General features: G+C 37.6%; 1 protein-coding gene across 1 annotated transcript in view; it reads right to left on the bottom strand.

The window, feature by feature from the left end:
- Positions 1-952: 952 nt before the first annotated feature.
- The window catches only part of GADL1 (glutamate decarboxylase like 1), a 149,354-nt gene continuing 129,435 nt past the window's right edge, over positions 953-20,871 (bottom strand). The window contains exon 15 of the mRNA XM_021666446.2: positions 953-1,266. Coding sequence (XP_021522121.1) covers positions 1,093-1,266 — 174 coding nt within the window. The 3' untranslated portion in view covers positions 953-1,092. The remainder of the gene's footprint in view (positions 1,267-20,871) is intronic.

Genomic DNA, 20,871 nt, shown 5'->3' with positions numbered 1-20,871 from the left:
TCAGGTATCTTGAATAAAGAAAATTAGTCACAGATGAAAACAAAAAAGAAAACCTTCCAGTGTCTACCAAGAAAAAACTAATATGGATATTATGTGCAGTTTTATTTTGAAGACTAACAGTTTATTAATTTATTAATAGAACCTGTATTTTTCTTTCAATTGTTGTGCTTTGAATTACATATATATATAAAATGTCCATCCTTGGCTAATGACACAAATGACACTGGAAAGTGAATTAGGACTATTGCTCATTGACTGAAAGGGCCATACTATGAAGTGTTTGCCTTTTATTCTAATCTCTAACTGAGAAAAAAAAAAGAATAATTTTAACTTTTGAGATAAACTTTCAGCCTGCATAAAACATACATCTTTATGAAGTAAACATCTTATACAGTTTCTCTCTTTAAAAATAGCTTTAACATGCTTCTGATGTTCTTAAATATTTGCGCTACAGATGCCATAGTTATATTTTTTAAAGAGTGGCTCAGGGACTTCTGAAACATTAGATATCCCTTTGCTGGCAAAACATCAGTGAGTATTAGATCATTACAAGGTTTTTCTTAAACCAGTGTTTCTCAGATTTTACTGTGCATCAGAATTCCCTGAAGGGCTTGTTAAAACACAAAATACTAGGCTTCTCCCCCAGAGCTTCTGATCCAGTTGGTCTGGGGAAAGCCTGAGAATCTGCATTTTTAACAAGTTCCCAGGTGGTGCTTTGATGCTGATATTCCAGGGACCACACTTTGAGAACCAGTGCTTTAAACTGTTAGTTTATAAGTTCTTTAAAGAGCAGTGTAAGCTTAGAATCCAGAACCCACATGGCGCTTCTTAAACTCTCTTCAGAGCTATGTTCTGGGGACATTCCTTGAGAAAATCATTTTTTTTTTTTAACGTTCTTTTAGCAACAGTAATGCCAACGCAGCTAGAGAGTCTTTAATATTCTTTTCTTAACTTTTTGGTTTTGCTGGGCCTGGACTGGTAAATTTCCTATTTCTCATCAGAAGGGCTGCAATCTACTATGTATCTCCAAGATGTTCTGGATGTAAACTCTCCCAGGACAGGATCTATGCCTCTGGGGGACCAAAGCCACGGCTACATGTCTCTACCCAGTAAGTCTATCTCATCCAGGAGGAAGTCCATGTCCTCCCGGCTCACTTGCGGGCTGATCACCACTTGGCGGAAGAAGTTGACCTTTCCCCTGTGTGGCTGGTAGCCCAGCATCAAGCTTCCTTTCTTCATCATCCTCTCTTTAATGGCTGGCGCCACCTGTGTGGGGAGAAAAGGGGAGAGGGGTGAAAGACCAGAACACCAAGGCATTTCAACAGCATCTTCACCAGCCATTTGACATTTACTGAGAATCCACTGGTGTGGATCCCGTTCTCATGCACACAAAGTTGACACTAATAATAATAACTTATGGAGGACTTATGACATATGAGTACTGATTTAAGTGCTTTAGACATATTAATTAATCTTCAGAATAACCGTGAAGAAGATACTACTACTATGCCCATTTATGGTCGAGAAAACAGGCACATGGAGATTAAATAAATATCTCAAGGTCCCAGACATTTTCTCCCTAAGCCCATACTCTTAAGCGTAAATCATTATTCAATGCGGCCTCGTTAAAAACAAATCAGGTGTCCACAGGGATTACAGTCTCATTCCCAAATTTGTCTTAACTAAAAAACACCCCAGTTCAGGTATCTTGAATAAAGAAAGTTAGTCATAGATGGAAAAAAAAAAAAAACCTTCCTGTTGTCTACCAAGAAAAAATGTGAATATTATGTGCATTTCTATTTTTGAAGACTAACAGTTTATTACTTAATTAATAGAACCTATATTTTTCATCAATTATTGTGCTTTGAAAATTTATGGCTAAAGTTCCTAGAAAAAAATGAAGGTTAGATATTATTCTCACATATGAAATGTAAACACTGTCTCTAATTAAGAGATGTAAATGTGGTAATAAAAATAGGAAGCCCATATTTTTAAAATCTGTAACTGACATGAGATGTACAGACCCTGATAATCCAGTACACAGATTTTTCTAAAAGTTTAATGTTTGAAGAAACTAGTCTAATTTAAGAACCACATGGGAAAATCAGCCCATTTTCCAATCTGTAGTATGACCACCAAAGAGCTAAGTCATAAACTTTCAAAATAATGAAGTTCATTTTTGATATACTAAGTTAAAATATTAAGAATGCACGTTTACTATCTTGGAAATACAAGCAAACTTTTTCCATCTGAATTTTATTTTAACTCTGAAAACTTTTTGAGTGTGTCCTATGCGAATATGTGGAAAGAAAAGATAATGAGTTTCTATGCTTGCCTTCTAAGGAAGATGAGACTTATTTTTCCAGATGGGAGAAATGCACATAGAAAGAACACCAGGCAGAGTGTGCTTTTAAACTCCTTAGGTGAGGGAATCTTGGTTCTCACGAGTCCTCTCTCTCATAGTGTGACAATCCCAACCCACTCCAGTTTTTGAACATACCCACATTTTGTCAGCAAGTCAAACTACTTCATCTGACACTCACCACAATCTTAATCTGCTTCAAAACTGATGGGAGAATTGAGTGTGTTAGACCTCTGAAGATATTATGTGTTGGGCTTAACCACAGACCCTTCTCAAGGGATGTTCAAGGGTAATTTTAACTCAATACATTTTTTTTCCACATGTGCTTATTTTAGAACATAGGCCTCACAAAACATGGACTACGCAGTGCCTACAATAACAAAACAAACACCCTATTCAGCAAAATCACATTACCATTGTAGCAAAAGACTGGAAGTTTCTTACAGTGTAACAATATACGGAAAGAAAATATATGGGTGTAAAAGAAAAAGTGTAGAAAAAGATGATGTTGGAGGTCAAGTTAGTGAAAAAAGCAGGGGCCGTCAGGTTCTATACATTTCGGGATATATGTGACACATTTTATTCTGAGCTTTCTAGAGTTTAGAAAAAAGTAATTAAACAACAGCCTCCGTTCACTTAAAAAGAGTGACAAATGTCCAGTTGATGCTGAAAGCTGGAAGCTAGGCAGTTAAATCTCTGCTATATTTATGCATAGCTGCTTGAAATCCATGAATTTGTATGCATTGGTTAAGTTTTCTTCCAAATCCATTTATGCAAGTAGTATTTGTCATTAGAATCGTAAAATCTAGTAAAATAACATGTAAGACAAAGACAGATGAATGCCAACAAAGTGATTTGTACAAAAACTAAGTTGAGTTTTTTGGAAAGACCAGATGAAGGGGGATGGCAAAGCATCATTGTGGTCACATTAGGTGGGGTAAGAGAACTGTAAAAGCTTTCGAGAATCCAGACCGATGCTGTGCTGAGATCACTACACAGGCGTTTGAGAATCCAGACCGATGCTGTGCTGAGATCACTACACAGGCGTTTGAGAATCCAGACCGATGCTGTGCTGAGATCACTACACAGGCGTTTGAGAATCCAGACCGATGCTGTGCTGAGATCACTACACAGGCGTTTGAGTACTTACTCCGCTTGAAGAAAGCCGAGCTGCCTAAGATAGGTGATTCTCGAAGAACGTAGTTTATGCAAGAACAGTGGAGGGTCCTCTAGTCATCAGACCTCTCCTTAAGAAAAGCTTCACTTGCTTTTGAAAAGTATTTGGAAATCCTCACTAGATGGAAAAAACCCTTCCATCAAAAGATGGTAACATAAATGTACACTGATGTACAAATATAACATTAAAAATTTAAATACAAATATACAAATATTAAATGGGAAAATATTCCACATCATGTATGCATTACATTATTGTCTAAGAGTATTTGCTTTAACTGACTAATCCTCCTCACCTTAGGTAGGAGGGCTTCTCATGCATATGTAGATATAAATGGGGCTTCATGCATAAGCCTGGGGGTGTGCGGGTGTGTGTATATACACATGTTAATGTGCACACTCACATATAATTTAAACCTCTAACCCACCATACTATACTGCTCTTAAAATCTCTCTGGCTACAGGGCAAGGGAGAACCATGCTTTGACTTAGGTTCATGATGAAAGTACATTTGTTTTTAATCCAAAGAACAAGTGGCCTTCGGAATGTAAACTGTGAGAAAAAGACAATAATACTACCAGTACTAAATCAAGATTAGGAAGATCTGGTCTACACGGACCAAATGTCTGGCCAGAAGGGCCACAAACGATCATTTTTGGAGCTTACAGCTTGCGGTTCTGTGGTTCTTGTTTTTGAAATCAAAATTCTCTTCATATTCATCTCCATCGTCCTCCAGGTACCCAGGGTGTAACTGGCTCTGGCTTATAGCCAATCTTAAATTCAAAACAGGCATGTTCTTGGCTCAGGCCTGATTTGCATAGTCTATTCCTGTTTACTTTTCAATACTTCTATTTTTTCTTCTAAAATGGTATTTTATGCCTTATCTTTGGAGAGCATTAGAATTTTGATTCTAGCACATAATGTATCTGAGGCTCACATGAGGCAATTATTAAAATGAATCTGTCACGTTTGTATTTCTTGTGAGGAAGCCAGGAATATTTTCTAACGGGAACAAGAAAGGTAAAGGAAGAGGGCATCTCGGATGTTTTAATATAAAGATACTTTGGATGTTTGAATTCTTGCTCTTGTGTAAAGCACGTGAATGAATTTCCATGGGCAAAATACAGGGAATGAAAACTAAACTTCTAGGACAAATTTTGTTACGGACTTTCAGAGATTATAAAGACATAACTAAATATATGACTCAGAGAACTAGCTAAGCAAAGGTTTGACAGTACAGCACACTTTTATTTATGAGTCTATGAACTGTAAGATTAATTCCTAGAGGTAGTTACCACCAGGCCAAAAAGGAAGGTCTCCCTTTTCTATGAATACTTCATGGAAAAGAAAGTAATAAGCAACACCAAAGCTGATATTCAGCAAACCTCTATCACAAACTATTCTGCTGGTAGTCGTCATTGTTTTTAACGAATATTTTACCAGTTCTTTACAATTTGCAATGTTCTTTCACATGTCTGAGTCCCATAAACTCAAATTAAGGCTTATTTGGAAGGAATCCACATTTTGGCAATTTAGGGACCAAGCACGTTCTCACTAACAGTCAGCTTATCACCTTTGCACTTAAAAAAAAAATCAACCATTTTCTATTTATGACGCTTCAGGCATAATCCAATGCCAGGTAATTTGGATATTCCTTTTCGCCGATCACAGCAGAGAAACAGTCCCAATCTGACAGGATGGCATGGTCACAGGAGAAGGAAAATATGCATGAACTAAATGTAGGTATCTACATATCACTCCTAAATAGGGCACACATAGAGGAAAGCAATTTGGCCGGAGTGAGATTGCTTTCCAACTCTCAATTATTTTACCGCTGTGTTTCTTTCAAATTGTAAATCAAATTCTTTCCTTGTGCCTCAGTGCTCTGGTGCCTGCATCTTAAATGGAGGAAGATCCTGACATTTCTATTTGGATAAACAGTGACTTAATCTACACATTTCTGCAGAATTTCTGTCTCCCCGCTCCCACCCTTAAATTATGTTCCATCAACGATTTAGTCATTTAAATAGAGTTTTGTTGTCACATCGCTGTAGCACAAAATAGGATTTGATATGTAAAAATTGCTTAAACCCAAGGAAAAATAAAATAAAATGACTTTCTTTCTGACCAAGTACAGCAATTTGATAAAAATCTTCTGACCATGCATCATTGTTGCCTTTGATTAAAATAAAATGATAATTTCCATAAAATGACATTTCTTCTTAAGACCATATTCAGTGTTTAACAAGAACAGTTTTTAAAAAAATACAAAGTGTTTTTCAGGGCCGGGTATGGTGGCACACACCTGTAATCCCAGCCATTTGGGAGGCCAACGCAGGCGGATCACTTGTGGCCAGGAGTTTGAGACCAGCATGAGCAACAAGGTGAAACCCCGTCTCTACTAAAAATACAAAAATTAGCTGGGTGTGGTGCTGCATGTTTGTAATCCCAGCTTTTCAGGAGGCTGAGTGGAATAATGGGAACTGCATGACTCAAGGATTTTGGGGGACTCTACCACACATCAGATAGAACATATTTAAATGTACCCAACATACTTACTAAATATAATTCTTATGTAACTATAGAAGATTTCAGTTGAGTTGTGATTGACTAAGTTAACATAATCTTTTCTTATGTTTTATTTTTTTAGTTTTCCTTTTCCATTTTGGATCCATTTTTAAAACTAGCAAATATTTTAATGTGGCCCTACTGAATTCTGTGCCCTCTATGCTTATTTTGCCTGATGATTAAATAAATGAGCTCTGTTCACACTAGTGTGATCAAATATCTACTTTGCTCAGGAGAGATCCATTTTATACCTCTTTTCCTGAAGTTATCAATAACACCTCTTTTCACGGCCATAAGTGTCCCAGTTCAGATGATAAACTTTATGGATTAGACCAACCATGCATAGACCAACAGACTAGCTTAGACTGACTTGCGACCCAATTCCTAAAATTCTCTGTGACTTTGGGCCAATATTTAGTCCCTCTGGGAATAATGTTTGTCTTCCATTCAGAGCTGATAATCCTTTGCAGGGTCCTTATGTGGAATAAGTGAAATAATGAGAACTCAGTGAGTACAGTGCTTGGCATGTTAGGCACTCAGTAATAGGAACTAATATTATTTATTTCTTAAAATAAATTTGTTTTTAATCAATTTACACTCACCTGTGGACTTTAATTACATTATTTCATTATCTCTTGAGACATGAACATTTGCAAGTGCTACAAAAAACCTGTCATAATTTATCTTCTCCCCAAAGTGTCTAAACTCTATTTAAATATTTGTGAGCGAGGCTACAAGTTTGAAATTTCAGAAATTAAATATTGCACCTCATGTATGCCATTAATCTTCCATTTAAGTTCCAAGATGTTTTCGAACGTTGGTAAAGTAAACTTGCATTTTTCCTTTAAAAAGTAACACAGTCATTGATAATCTTGGCACATTTTTTGGAGGGAAGTTTTTCATTAAAATGTATGGGCAGGGATAAGTTTTTGTTGTACTCTAGAAATTTCTGTATGTTGCATAAGTTGTTAGAATACAAAAATATTTTATAAGTAAAAAAAGTGACTTTTTCTTGGACCCATGAAAAGGCCATAGACTTAAAATTCATGAGCTTGTTTTCAGCATTGTGCATTCTCCTTGTGCTTCTTGTAATTTATGTCTTTATCAAAGAAAGGTTGAAGAATACTATTTTGTATTTCCCAAACGTACATGAAAATACAAGTCACCTAGATCCAGGCCCCAATCAGAGCAGCTAAATTTGAATTTCAGTCGGATAAGCCTTGTGGTCTGTATATTTACCAGGCAACCCAAATGCTTTATTTCGTAATGTAAGTTTGGGAAATATTCGTGAATGATGACCTCTTACTTAGGACTTTGGGAGAGGCAATGGTGAGGTTGGAGGTGAGAGATGGTGAGAGGAGTTTAGAAAAGAAAAGCAATTTTATCAGAAGGGAGAGAGGAAATTGAGAATTTCCTTTTCTTGCATTGCTTATGTAGATTTTGTAATAAAACAAACCAGCGACCTTCAAAGAAGTTGTTAGCCAACTTTTTTGTTAATCATAAAACCCAATAAAGTGTTTAAAACACTTAACCATGGCCCAGGAAACAATGAGCCTCTTAGTTTTGATTGCTCGAAAAATCAATTTTTCTCTCTTAATATATTTTCTGCCATTTTTTTTACCTGTCTAATTCTTCTCTTACTCCTTTATACAACCCTTACTCATTTCCCCTGATACCTTCCCTAATCCATAATTTAGAGGTAAAACGCATTAGTATAAGTCTCTCAAGCTTAAATGATGTAAAATTGGTGGTCTATAGCCCATGAAATCATATGCATCTAAGATCATTTTAGCTTGGCAGAACATGAAGAAATAAGCCATACTTTGATTGGACATACCATTTTCAAATATGAACTTTTACCCTTATTTTCCTCCTGGGTATATCTGAAAATCAGACATGCACAAAGTAAAAAAAAAATTGCCTCATTCAAGTTATTTCCAATACAGATGAGCAAAGCCACAGATAAAGGAGTTTAGAAACCCCAAAAGCCAGAAGAACACAGTGAGCTTCACATTTGGTGTTTACAACGTAGCGACGACGATGACAGCAGTTCAGATAAACCTAATGTCAGTCGTATATTCAAGGCAGCTGAAATGAACAGTCATAAAAACAAACCAAACTGAACTGAAAGCTTTAGCTGAAGAATGGACACAATAAACATTTTATACACTCTATAAAGCAAAAGCTTAATACTCAATTGTGTCTCAGCAGCCATCTGGGCTAATAGCTCCTGAGTAACTGTTGTGGGCCAACTCCCAAATTTCCTCCTATGTTGGGAGACCCCTGTACTGCTCCCTAAATGCAGTTATTCAGTAGCTCTCTACCGGAGGTGGTACCAACTCCCCTGGGGCATTCGGAATCATGGCAAAGCATTTTGGATGTTGCAATGACTGTCGAGTGCTACTCGCAGTTAGTGTCCCATGATTAAGGGTCCCAGACACCTCACAATGCTGCAAATAAATCTGCCCAAGGAAGAATCATGTTATCCACAACGCCAGTAGTGCCTCTGTTGAGAAACCCTTTTAAATCCCCATAATCCCCCTCGACACCTCTACACTTTTTCTTGACACCTTCTGAGACCTTTCAGTTTCTCTGAGGAGTCATGAACCTTGCTTTGGCCCAGAGCAAAGTAAATGGGATCTTAAGTGGCTTAAAGGTATGTTTATGTTGTTTTCCAAGGATTAGTAACATATTCAGTATCACTCCATCTGAGAGGAGAGAATGAGTACAATTCCAGGTTCCTCTTAGGTTTGATGGGCAGTGGTCCAATATTTCTGAATATTATGTCTGGCCATTTTAGCAGAAACACAGTGCTTTAGTTCCAGCACTTCTGCCTATTACAATAAGTGGGTCATATTCATGAGTTTTTAGCCACACAGATGCCACATTCACACCTTACCCACACACTTAGTGAGATGAGGAGCACCTGAAATACACTCTATAGCAGATGAAAATTATGATTCATTTTCTCATGGGTTTTCTTGGGGCAACTTTCTTTGAGAATCCTATTACTTTTCAATCTTTGGCATTGGGAAATTAGCAGCTAAAATTCTGTCTTTTGATTTATTCCACTCTAACTAGCTGCTGACAGCCAACGAGGCTCTTCTGGGCATAAATGCAAAACCCCTACCTAGCGGTGCAGGCACAGATGTGGGAAGCGGCCCCCGTGTTGGCACAGCAATCATTTTACGTTGTAGAACCTGCATATTAGGCTTGGGAGGCTTAGCTTCCTGAATTACAGAATTACTGGTTTTATAGTAGATTCAGGGGCCTGACAAGGCAGGGGGTTAAAAAAGAAGTGAGCCCGGTGTTATGCTGCTCTGACCGTAGAGACATCTTGTTCTGTACGGACTGCCCAGACATTCCGATTATGCCTTGGTGAGATTCCTGTATCCACCAGCCTGCACCCTCCTTCCTGTGCCTGTCCTCCTGTGTAACTATCTACCTACCCCCACCAGGCCGTGCCCACCCACCTGCACCCATGCACCTGCATCCTTATCTTGTGTATAGGTTTTTTTACACTGATTATTTGCTTCAGGAGTAAACTGAAGTCTAAATTATCTTTTTGACTTTTTTATTTGGTTGAATACAGGTGTTCATTACCCACACAAAGTTAGTTGCACACACACACAGGATGTGTTCTCAGCTCTCCCTATACCTTCTCTTTGCATCTCTATTTAGTCATTGTCATATGTTTTACTGCACTTCTTTATTCAGCTGCAGTGCATCCTAAAACACCTTGGTATTCCAACCTCAGAGGCAAAACTTGAACTTTGAGTCATATGTTTCATGTATCTCACTTTACTTCTGTCGCTGTATCAAAAAAAGCTACCATGAGGACATTTAAAAATAATTATTATTCCTGTATTACTCATAAAAATATTGAGAAAATCTTAAGTGTGTTTGTTCCTCCTCGAAATCTTTACAAATACTACTAAAAAGTCCTTAGCATTAATGCTGTAAATATTAAGCAACAGTTTGTAAAAGCAATCTAGACCATTTACTTAAGTAATGAAATGCTTTTGATTTGCACATTTTGGGAAAATTAATGAAAGCAAGTTACACATTGTTTTTTATGGAGCCCGCTCAATACTCTGACCTGATGTTTAAGGTTGGAAATTCCTCTTTCCTCTAAGTCCTGATGTTTCTATTGTGTCCAGGGGGCTACGGGCGACAGAGGGATAGAGGGGCTCCCACAAGAGGCAAGAGGAAAGCAAAGCGGGCAGGACCCACCTCTGCCTAAACTAAGCTCTGCTCTACCTGCTTCATATGTCAGAGTTCTACATAAGAGTTTGTTTGACAAAAAGGGCTCTGGCATTTAAAAGACAGAACTTGAATTCAATTGGTAATGTATTTTTGATATCATTCAAGATCTTTATTTGGGAATACCTGCAAAATAGCCCTCAAGACGTCAGCTAAGGGAATTCCTACATGCCATGTCTAAGGGGAGAAAGTTGCTCTTGGAGTCTGGCATTCTTTCCCAATTTGAGGAAGTTGTGAGAAAGGTCCTAGAGGGACTTGTTGCTTTGCTAAAACGAAGCTTCTTTTGCTTAGGAGTTTAGGGTAAGTGACATGGTGTCAAGTTATGTTCAAGTCAAGTAATGATAATAATAAATTACTGTTCACATAACTGAACCTCTAAGTAGGCCCTAAAGGAGTTACATAACAAAGCACTATCATCTTCCCACCAAAGGGCTCTTTTGCTTCTTCCAGGTAATCACTATTCAACTCCGACTTTCTTACTCTCACGTATGTACCACTAGGGTTTCAAGTTATCTACTAGCCATTTGAATGTCTTCTTTTTGTGAAATTCCTATTCATGTCCTTTGCATATTTTTGTTTTGGGTGATTGTCTTTTTCTTACAAATTTAGAAAAACCCAATTATTATTAAGAACATTAATTCTGATTTTACGTGTTGCAAGTTATCTGCTTTTAACTTTGTTTTTAGTTATTTCCTGAATAATGTTTATATTTATACAAACAACATATATATGTGAGATTTTCATATTTATAAAAACATATATATATATATCACATATATATGTTTGTATAAATATAAAAATTATACAAACATGTTAGTTATAGACAAACATATATATCACATATATGTTTATATATGTGAGATATAATGTATGAGATATATTTATACAAACATATATCTCATATATACCACATATATAAACATATAAACATATATGTGAGATATGTTTGTATAAATATAACAAACACATATATCTTACATATATATATATAAATCTCACATATATATGTGAGATAGGTGGTTTGTTTCTATAAATATATATAGGTTTTTGTATTTTATATATATTCTTATATATCTGAGATAGGTGGTTTGTATAAATATTATATTTGTATAAATATTATATGATTATATATATGTTTGCATGTATTCCAACATTGGTGTTATATTTAAGTGCCCTCTGCCATACCAAGATTACAAGAATGCGTGTTATTTTCAGATTTGATTACAACACTTAAACTTTAATCTGTTTAAATATTCAATTTTTTTACCTTGCATAAATTAGAGATACACTCCTATATTCCCACACTGAACCAGTAGTCTCAACACTGCTGATGGAACGAGCCTGCCTTTCCCCAGTATGTATTACTGGAAACATGTTCGATTCCTATAAATACTTGGGCCTAAGCCTTCTATTATGTAAGACTGATCTGTCTAGTCTCAGAATAATCCAAGTTGTTTTATTTATATAATTTTATAATATGTTCAATTCCTAGAGAAGAGAACTCCCCTCTCAAAATGTTCTTGCCTGTTATTACCAATCTAGTCTGAAGCGTTTTTGATGAGTTTAAGAAATCATTTAATTATTGTGATTAGAATTCTATGAAGCGCATGTATAAATTAGAAAAAAAATAATCTTCTCACCTAAAATCATGGTGTTTTTCAGTTTCAAAATGAGGTAGATTTAAAAAATATGACTGCAAGTGTTTTGACACTTTTCTCAAAGAGATTTCTTGAATGGGAGAGGGCTTGTGGCACACGAATCACCAGTAGGTTACAGTGGAAGTGATCCTGTGTGGCCCCCAAGGCAAGGTCAGGAGAGCTGGACTGTCATCCAACTTGTTCTCAGGTAAACTGACTCTTCCAAGCTCAGCTCTCCTGAGCCACCATGAGGAATCTCAGGCCACATGGAGAGGCTTTCTTGTAGGTGCTATGATTGACAGTTCCAAATGAGACCCCAGCTAACTGCCAGCATTAACCACCAAACCTGTGAGTGAAGACGCTTCCAGAATATTTCAGCCCAGACAGTAAATCACCCTCAGCTATTTTAGTCTTTCCAGATGAGACTCCAGACATCATATTCCCTCTGTGCTCTGTCAGAATTCCTGACCCACAAAATCCATGAGCATAATAAAATATAGCTTAATGCTGCTACATTTGGAGTGATTTGTAAAACAGAAATTGTTACTGGAACATTAAGGGTTTTTTTCTTTTCTGGCCTTAAACTTTTATAGTTTTCTTCTATAGATACTATATATTTAAGTTAACGCTTAATTATTTAATATACTTTTGTTATTCCGGTGATAAAATTATGCTGACTAAAAAGCTACCTTCTGATGTAATTTTTCATTTTCTAGCTCCTAGTTTCTTACCTTTTATGTAGTTATTCAACTTTGTACATCTACTAAAGTTCTAAAAGTATTTTATTCGATGTCCTTAGGTTTTATAGATACACGATCACACAATTTAAAATGAACCTATTTGGGTCTTCTCCATTCAAATATTTTAAAATCCATGTCTTTTCTGGTCATTATATTGGCTACTACTCCCAGAACCTCATCAACTCATGGTGGTAAAGCCAGACGTTGCTAATTTGTTACTGAGTTTAATGGGAAGGCATTTCATGTTTAATATATATTGGTCTAAACGTAACACAAGAAAACAAAATAATATGACCATGAGATAACCTCCAAGCCTTACTATTAATCTGGAAGGTCATTCAACGTGTATATTTTAGCACATTTCAAGTAATTTTTTTTTTTCTCCATTTAAGTGGGAGAAGTCATTTTGGATTATGTTTTTGATTTACTTGTTCAGAGACAGAAAGAAAATGATGAAATTGCTTTTTAAAGCCTGCTTTTGCTTAGCTTTAGAAATAATGGAGTTCTGCTGAATGGAGCAATAAAAACGGGACCTGTGCAGGATCCTGTGTGCGACACTGACTGACTAATCCATCTCCTCACACGGTTTTTCAGAGTCCAAAAATGCGACATAAATTTTTTTTGACCTGCGTGAGTGGATTATTGTGTGGCTTCCTGAAATAATCCTCTCATCTTTTAACACAGCTCTGACCCAGTTTGAGAGAGTATCTTTAATATCTTGTTCTACTTCACTGACCTCAAGGCAGAATAGCCAGAAATATATGCATTTAACAGGCAACTTTCATCTTCAGGCTCACAAAAGGGTCGGCTTTCTTTAAAAAGGAAATTGAAACTTATATCACCGGGCAGCTTTTTAGACGATTTTACTTTCTGTTTTATAACTCCAGCAAATAGGAAGCAGAGACGTGATGTGACCAAAGTGCCTCAGAATAGCGCATTCCAACTGATGGCAGCAAATCAACAGCTGTCACAGGGTCTGCTTCTACCTCACCATTGATTATTCATCAGGTCAAGGGCTCTCATCCCAGAGAGAAGAAACCCATGTATGGTAGACAAGGAAAGTGGGTTGCTGGAACAAAACACCCAGAGGAGTGGGCTCGGGAGGTACTTCTAGAACACAATAACTCTGAGAATTTGTAACACACCCAGATTACCCACTGAAGTACATGGTTAAGTTCTTGGTTTTCCTATATGTAAAATCGAGACAGTAAAATCTATTTCATAAGATTCTTGTAGGAATTAATTAGGATGAAATAGAAAGTGTGCATGAGTGAGTAAGTGCTCACTGCATTTCAGCTTCTTTCATCTTTGTGCTACTATTCAAGACTCAAAGTAGATCCTCAGTGAAGGCCTATTTAATTCATGCCAAGTTAATGAATGAGGTCAAACAGTAATAAGGTGAAGCAGAGAATCCTTTAAGTCAACATTTGCTGAGCAATTTAAACTTACGGTAATGAAGAATAAATATTAATATATGTCATGATTTATGTGTCTATTAATTAGATCCCTAATTATGTTGATCTGGCATGGAAATGCCTTATTTTTATTACAGGGATACATTTGGAATGGTAGAAGGTAATTACCTGTGTTCCACACCCAAATCATGAAATTCTGTCCTTCATGGACAAGGGATGGAAAATAAAACCGTATTGCTATCTGCTATGTTAAGAAGCTGCTCAATTAAACAGAAGTCAATTTTGTTATTCATTAAACTCAGATTGGGACATCAAATTTTGTCTCAAAAAGCAACGAATCTCAGTATGTTGCTCCATGTTCTGTTAAATACCTTTTATCATGAATAATTAGTGTCAAATGTGCTCAGGAGCTCATGGCCCATATTCATCATCTTTGGTGCCTGGGCCATATTGAAAATTACTGAGATACCTGAACTACCTCTTTCTTTTTGTAAACCTAAATGCCACTAGAGAAAAGTATATTTATTTTTCCAATGTATTTTCTGTCTAATTTAACATTTAAAATTTATCTTCCTAGGCCTCCACTTGGAGTTCATCCTGTTCCAAAATACTAAAACTCTCTCCCCTTATTCTTTCCATTTCTTCTTCTTTTCATTTTTTTTCCTTTTTTGCACTCCAGCTCTGCTGCCCAGGCTGGAGTGCAGTGGTGGGATGTTGGCTGACTGCAGTCTCTACTTCCAGGGTTCAAGTGATTCTCCTGCCTCAGCCTCCTAAGTAGCTGGGATTGCAGGTGTGTGGCACCATGCCCAGAAAACTTTTGTAGTTTTAGTAGAGACAGGTTTTCACCATGTTTGCCAGGCTGGTCTCGAACTCCTGCTGTCAAGCGATCTGCTGGCCACGCCCTCCCAAAGTACTAGAATGACAGGCATGAGCCATTGCACCTGGCCTCCATTTCTTCTATTGCCTATATAATGACTAACATTTTTAACAATCTCAGGATGTCTGGTCTGTCCACATGATGGATAATATGACATACATCAAGACACACAATTACCTTTGAAGACGTCGGGTCATATGTGAATACCTCCCCTCCTGAAATGATGTAAAAAAATAAAGATAGAAACATTTTTCTGTAAAACCTGGGCATATGCTTCAGGAGAATTCCACCTTATTCACAGAGTAGAAGAGATGTTTAGGGTGAGTGAAATTTCTCTGAGGTGACAGCATTGTTGTGTGCTTGAATAAACGTGGGGAAAGGAGTACAGAACTGGGAAATGACTTAACACGCATTGAATCCAGATGCTAACGTAATTGACACATAGTGGCGGGGGAGATAGCAGCAGCTGTACCAGGCCCCCATTCATCTTGCATAGTGTTTCCAGAATATGGAAAAGTTGCCTTGGCATCACCTGGACACGTTTCTTAAAATTACACAGGTACTACTCACTGCAGACCTACTGAGCCTTCAGTCTCTAAGAAGTTGTTTCTAGAAATACAATTTTTACCAAATTTTCCCATAATTCTAATGTGAAGCCAAGTATGGGACCCTCCTTATTAAAGGAGCATGAAGAACATGAGAGATGCCAATAGTCATCGCCACCAATATTTTCACAGGGGCATGAGAAAACAGCACCAGGGCACATCTCACGGAGTGATAAGGCGATAGGCAGACCAGCACTTGTTACAAGGAATTTTCTTCTCTTTTTACTTTGTACCTTTCCTTCAGCTGGGAACAGAATCTAATCCTGGGCCATCAGATTTCTTACACACAGAAATGCCAACACATAAAAATGACATGCTGGAGATGCGAGAAAAAAATTGGCATTAAGATAATTGACAATAAAAATTTCCATTAAAATAATTGAAAAAAAGTGAACCGGATTTATCCTATGTACAAAACCACTGTCTATAAATTCAACATTGTATTTTGGTGTTCCTGAGGGCCAGCAATGCTGGGGAGTGAAAATTAGATATGTGAGTTTAAGCATGAAAAGGCAGAAGGATACTGAGAAATCCCTCAGTGAAAGAAGACGATTTAGGCCAGGAATTTTCCACTCTTCATCCTCACAGGCCCTTTTTGGTACCTTGTATAATTATAGCAGACATACAGGAATGTCTCTGCAATATCATGCCTGTCAGGTTCCTGCATTTTTCTTTTTACCTCTCAGATGATTCTTACTATCACAGGCCTGGAGTACGTGATTTGCACATGAAGCATATGAGCAGATCAATCAATTAGAATCAGGCTTTGTTCTGTTTATGTTGACAGCCAAATGATCACAAGAATAACCAGGCCACTGTTCCCTCCCAGGGATTTAGCATCCAGCACCTTGGGTTGTCTGAAAGTTCTTTCCAGGGAGCTGCCTCCAGACCTTAAACATACCATGAAAGGTATGTCCCCTTGGCTACTGACAATAATGAATCAACCGTATATATGTATCTGTAAAAATCATGGTGTATTTGTTTATCTGAATACTAGAGAAGGAAGGGTAGGAGAGGGTGAAAGAAAGGTGGAATTGAGTAGAGTCTGACATTTCACAAACTTCTATTAAATGATAAATTCACATCTATCCATACATTTCTTTGGACAAATGTGCAAAATCCTCAAATCCAATTCCTTCTGAAAAGACAGTTTCCAATATATTTTCTGAATCAAATGGATTTTTAGCTTTTTTTCTTTTAAAAAAAGTTAATGTATAATTTCCTTTGAAATGAAGACTCTAGACATGGCCATATCTAAGAGAATATGAACCAAAGATTTAAATAGAAACATGCATGATCAATCTGCTTTCTTGGTTTATCCTATTCTGTAAATATTTTCAATCTATTACCCATCTGTCCACCCTATTCTACTAAACTGATTCCAGTTCTTGTCAGGACTGTGGCCTGTGGTTTAACTGACTTCCTTTGTCAGGGAGTTAAAGTGAATCTGTTCCTGATTGACAGCACCAGCTAGATCATTAGGGCCACCAATGATGAGTTTAGCAAACCTCCCTGCCAAAAACACAAACCCATTCAATGGCTTAAAAATGCTTCCCGTCCAAACTATTCCTCAAATATTTACAAGTATATCCTACAAAAAAAATTCAACGGCATGCAAACCTAATTACTCATCAGATAGTGATGAAAAGTCCAGTCCTTCTTGAAGCCAGAGAAGGGAAGTTAGGTGAGTTAGAAAGGTATGGCTTTGTGTTTTTCTCACCTTCCTCCTGGACCAAATCAATGGCACAGACACTATGGATTGATTTGGAACACCATCTAGTGAAGGATATGAGGAAGTGCACGAACACAGAAAGAAAAATCCCACATTAACTCCTGATTCAATTCGTTTAACATTTCCTTTCAGACTATTTTAAATGGTTCTGAAATGAATAATGATGTAACTTTTTTTAAAGTTATGAAAAACAAAACAAAATGACCAGTGTGTACTCCAGTACCAACCAGATTCGGCTAATTAGTCCACCTGCCTCTTTCTTTCTTAGCACTTTCCCACCGGATAAAGTAAGGCTGTCAGAAGCACTCCCATACAGTTGGTACAATCAATAGTCTCCTTCTGCCAGAATGTCAGCGTCTGGAATGGCACCAAACGTTTTGAGAAGAATGATGCCAGGGCACCAGATTTTCAAACAAGCATCTATCAGTCAAGGTGTTTTTCAGTTAAATGAATGTGTAAGGCTTTAGCTATCAAAAAATTAAAAATTTTTCTGGAACTCAATAGCTTTTATCGCCAGAAAATTGGTACCAACAGCACTTATTTCACAGTGTGCTGCACAGTAAAAGCATTCAATAAATATAATATTGTTCAATAACTAGAGGTGGCAGCTAGCACTTTTAACCTGGGAAGAAAGCTGAATATAGTTCAACCATTACATTTTGAATTCTTCTATATACAACTGTGTCCTCAACTTATTTATTTTTGAACTTCTCAGCTCCACATTTCAATGTCGTATCCCTTGGAATATTGATCCACGTGCTGCTAGCACTGAATAAATATTATATGACTTCCTCTAAACTTCCCACAGAGGTTAAAAAAAAGACAAAGCAAAACAAAAACACAACTCCCCACATTCAATACTGTGGTTCTTTTACTATAATTAATTATCAATTCCCTAATCAGTCTTGCCTTCATGTATCTTATTCTGACTTTCAGGAAACAGCACTTCACCATTCATGATTGGAAGCTTGCTTTGTGTTTTCTGGCTGTTGCTCTGAAGTCACATGGTCAGCCTGCCATTTGAAGCATTATAATCTCTATGAGTAATTGATTCTAGCCGGTCTTATATGGAAATAAATGCTGTGTTTGTGTTGCTCAAGATGCTAAATTTTCCTTTTTAGGTGAAGCAAAAAAGGTTTCATAAGGTCTGAAATCCTCAATGAGAGGCCACCAGGAAGATGGTGACCTCCCATTACACCTTGGTCTTCTCTCTCTAATCCGAATAAGACTGGCCAGAATGCTGGAGTGTCTCTCACTTTCTCCTCTCAACTCTTCTGTTGTTTGAACAATGACTAATTAGCTGTCACCGTGTTTAATCCAGCAATGAACTAACTCATGACTATTTTTAGAAACAGGTGAATCTTGGGGCATTTCTTCAAGAAGACAACACTTTGGACCAATGGGACCTACTTTAATCTTAGAGAACAGAACAGTTTTCAAACATTTCAACTGTGCTTCCCCAATTGTGTGTGTGTGTATGAGTGTGTGTGTGCATGTTCCTTGAAATAATAGGGAAGGAAGGTTTTGACCTGGCAACACATTGTCAATCTTTGCTAGGCAACACTTGAGAAGCACCTGAAGGCAGGCAGAAGGCCTCTACTGAGTGGCTTAGAACACTACAGTTCATTTGCCCCAGCTGAACACCAGACAAGAGCTCCCGAGGCCCTCTACTGAGGACGATTAGATGATTGGCATGTCTCTGCCCAGGGAGCGGCAATAAAACGTGAAAACAACTATGATGTAAAATGAAAGGGTTAGCTGTCATAACTGAAAAATAAATTGTGATGGAGATTTAAGACAGGGTATTCTACAGCCAATGATCAGGGCCAATGGAGAAGAATGCTTTGGGCAGGAGGTTTTGTACTTTAGACAAAGGTCAGGAGGTCGTGCTGGCACTCAGCTGTGTGTTGTGTAGGCAACTTATGATCATTCAGGTTAAAGTACGTGCATTTGCAAGTAACTCCTCCTCCTCGTGCTCCCTCTTCATCAAAGTAAATTAGAAAATACTGCAGATTATCCCCACATAATATTCTTCTCACTCTTGCTCTGAAATGTTTTAAAATGGGAGAGAAGGCATTAAAATTATAATCAGAAGAGCACCTAACTGGGGATGCTGGTTTCTTAGGAAAGTACTTATTTCTCTACGTTGTTGTTCTGGTGTGATTATTAAAAGAATCCTTTTCACTTTCGAAATGTCCTGAATTGGGCAGTTCATCCTCCGGTCACCAGACACGCTCCGACAGTCTATCTTATGAACTTTGTAACACCACGTGGAGTGGCACAACAGGGCATGATGCATCGTCTACATCCACTGACACCACTGTCACTGTTGGCTTCCAAAGCACCAGGCTACCAAGATGCCCAAACAACATCACAAAGGCAAGGTTATGTGAAATGCCACACTGCTTGTGGAAAGAGTACCAACTGATGTTTACAGTGGGAACAAAGGATGGAGAAGCCCACTGGATAAAAATTTCCATCTATCTCTTCTCTCCCCTTGTAGCCATTTTTTTAACACATTTGCTACAACTAATTGTCAATACTAGCAGCATATACAATATGAAACATACATATGTATAATTTGTCCTGTGGCTTCCTATGGATTTAAATTCTTATTTTCTCCCAACTAACTTATTTTCAGCTTGACTAAAATGTTGCTAATTCATCCACCTTAGAGGGCTCATTTTTTTTTTCGATGAACATTAGGCCCTGGGACATCCTATAATAAATACAGCATTGTACATTTAAATATTTTTGGAAGATACAGGACATTATCTGAGCCACAGGGTCAATCTTTATAATAAATATAAAAGAAGTGTGCTTTGAGAGAAAGAAGTAAATAAGTATTGAGACAGGAGAATAGGAATGAGAGTAACCAAGGTTAAGACATAAACAAAAGAACAGCAGGTGCAGCCAGTTCTAGCAAGATTGGGCAGCCCACGGGCCATATCCTGACTCCTGTGAGAGCAAGACAGGAGTTTCCAGTTCAGCCTCTGATTGACTGCAGGCCAAGCCTTCACTTCAGCCTCTGATTGGTCGCAGACCAATCCTTCATAGGGTGTAACCAATTGAAGCCCTCCAAGGGGCACCTAGGGGTGGTGCCAAGTTCTTTGGGCTTTATAAAACCCCGAGAAGCGCCCAGTAACGAGCTTCTTGAGCTACTTGCTAGAGAAGTTCCTTCTGCTCTGTGAAGTGTTTTCGATTAATCTGCGCTTTTTTTTTTTCTTACTCCATTTTCTGTTACTTCGTTTTTCGTTCTTTCGTTATTTCGTGCCTTCAACTTCCAAGAACCTGTGGACAACTGAATCTTCATAACGCTATTTTATAGGCAAACTGGCTCTATCTAGCAGAATAGCAAAAAAGCTTTCTAGAGTTTGGAGGTTTCTGTAGAAAAGAGGCTAATATGAAGACTGAAAGAGAAACAGGCCATCTAGACGCTAAGATCTATGCACTGAGAAACTGAATTAGATTTCTGCTGTGCTGGTGCCCCACAATG

This window comes from Aotus nancymaae, unplaced genomic scaffold (assembly GCF_030222135.1).
Source record: "Aotus nancymaae isolate 86718 unplaced genomic scaffold, 86718_ANA_hifiasm-v0.15.2.pri h1tg000019l, whole genome shotgun sequence".
NCBI classification, from domain to species: domain Eukaryota; kingdom Metazoa; phylum Chordata; class Mammalia; order Primates; family Aotidae; genus Aotus; species Aotus nancymaae.
This window is presented reverse-complemented; position numbering and strand designations above follow the sequence as displayed.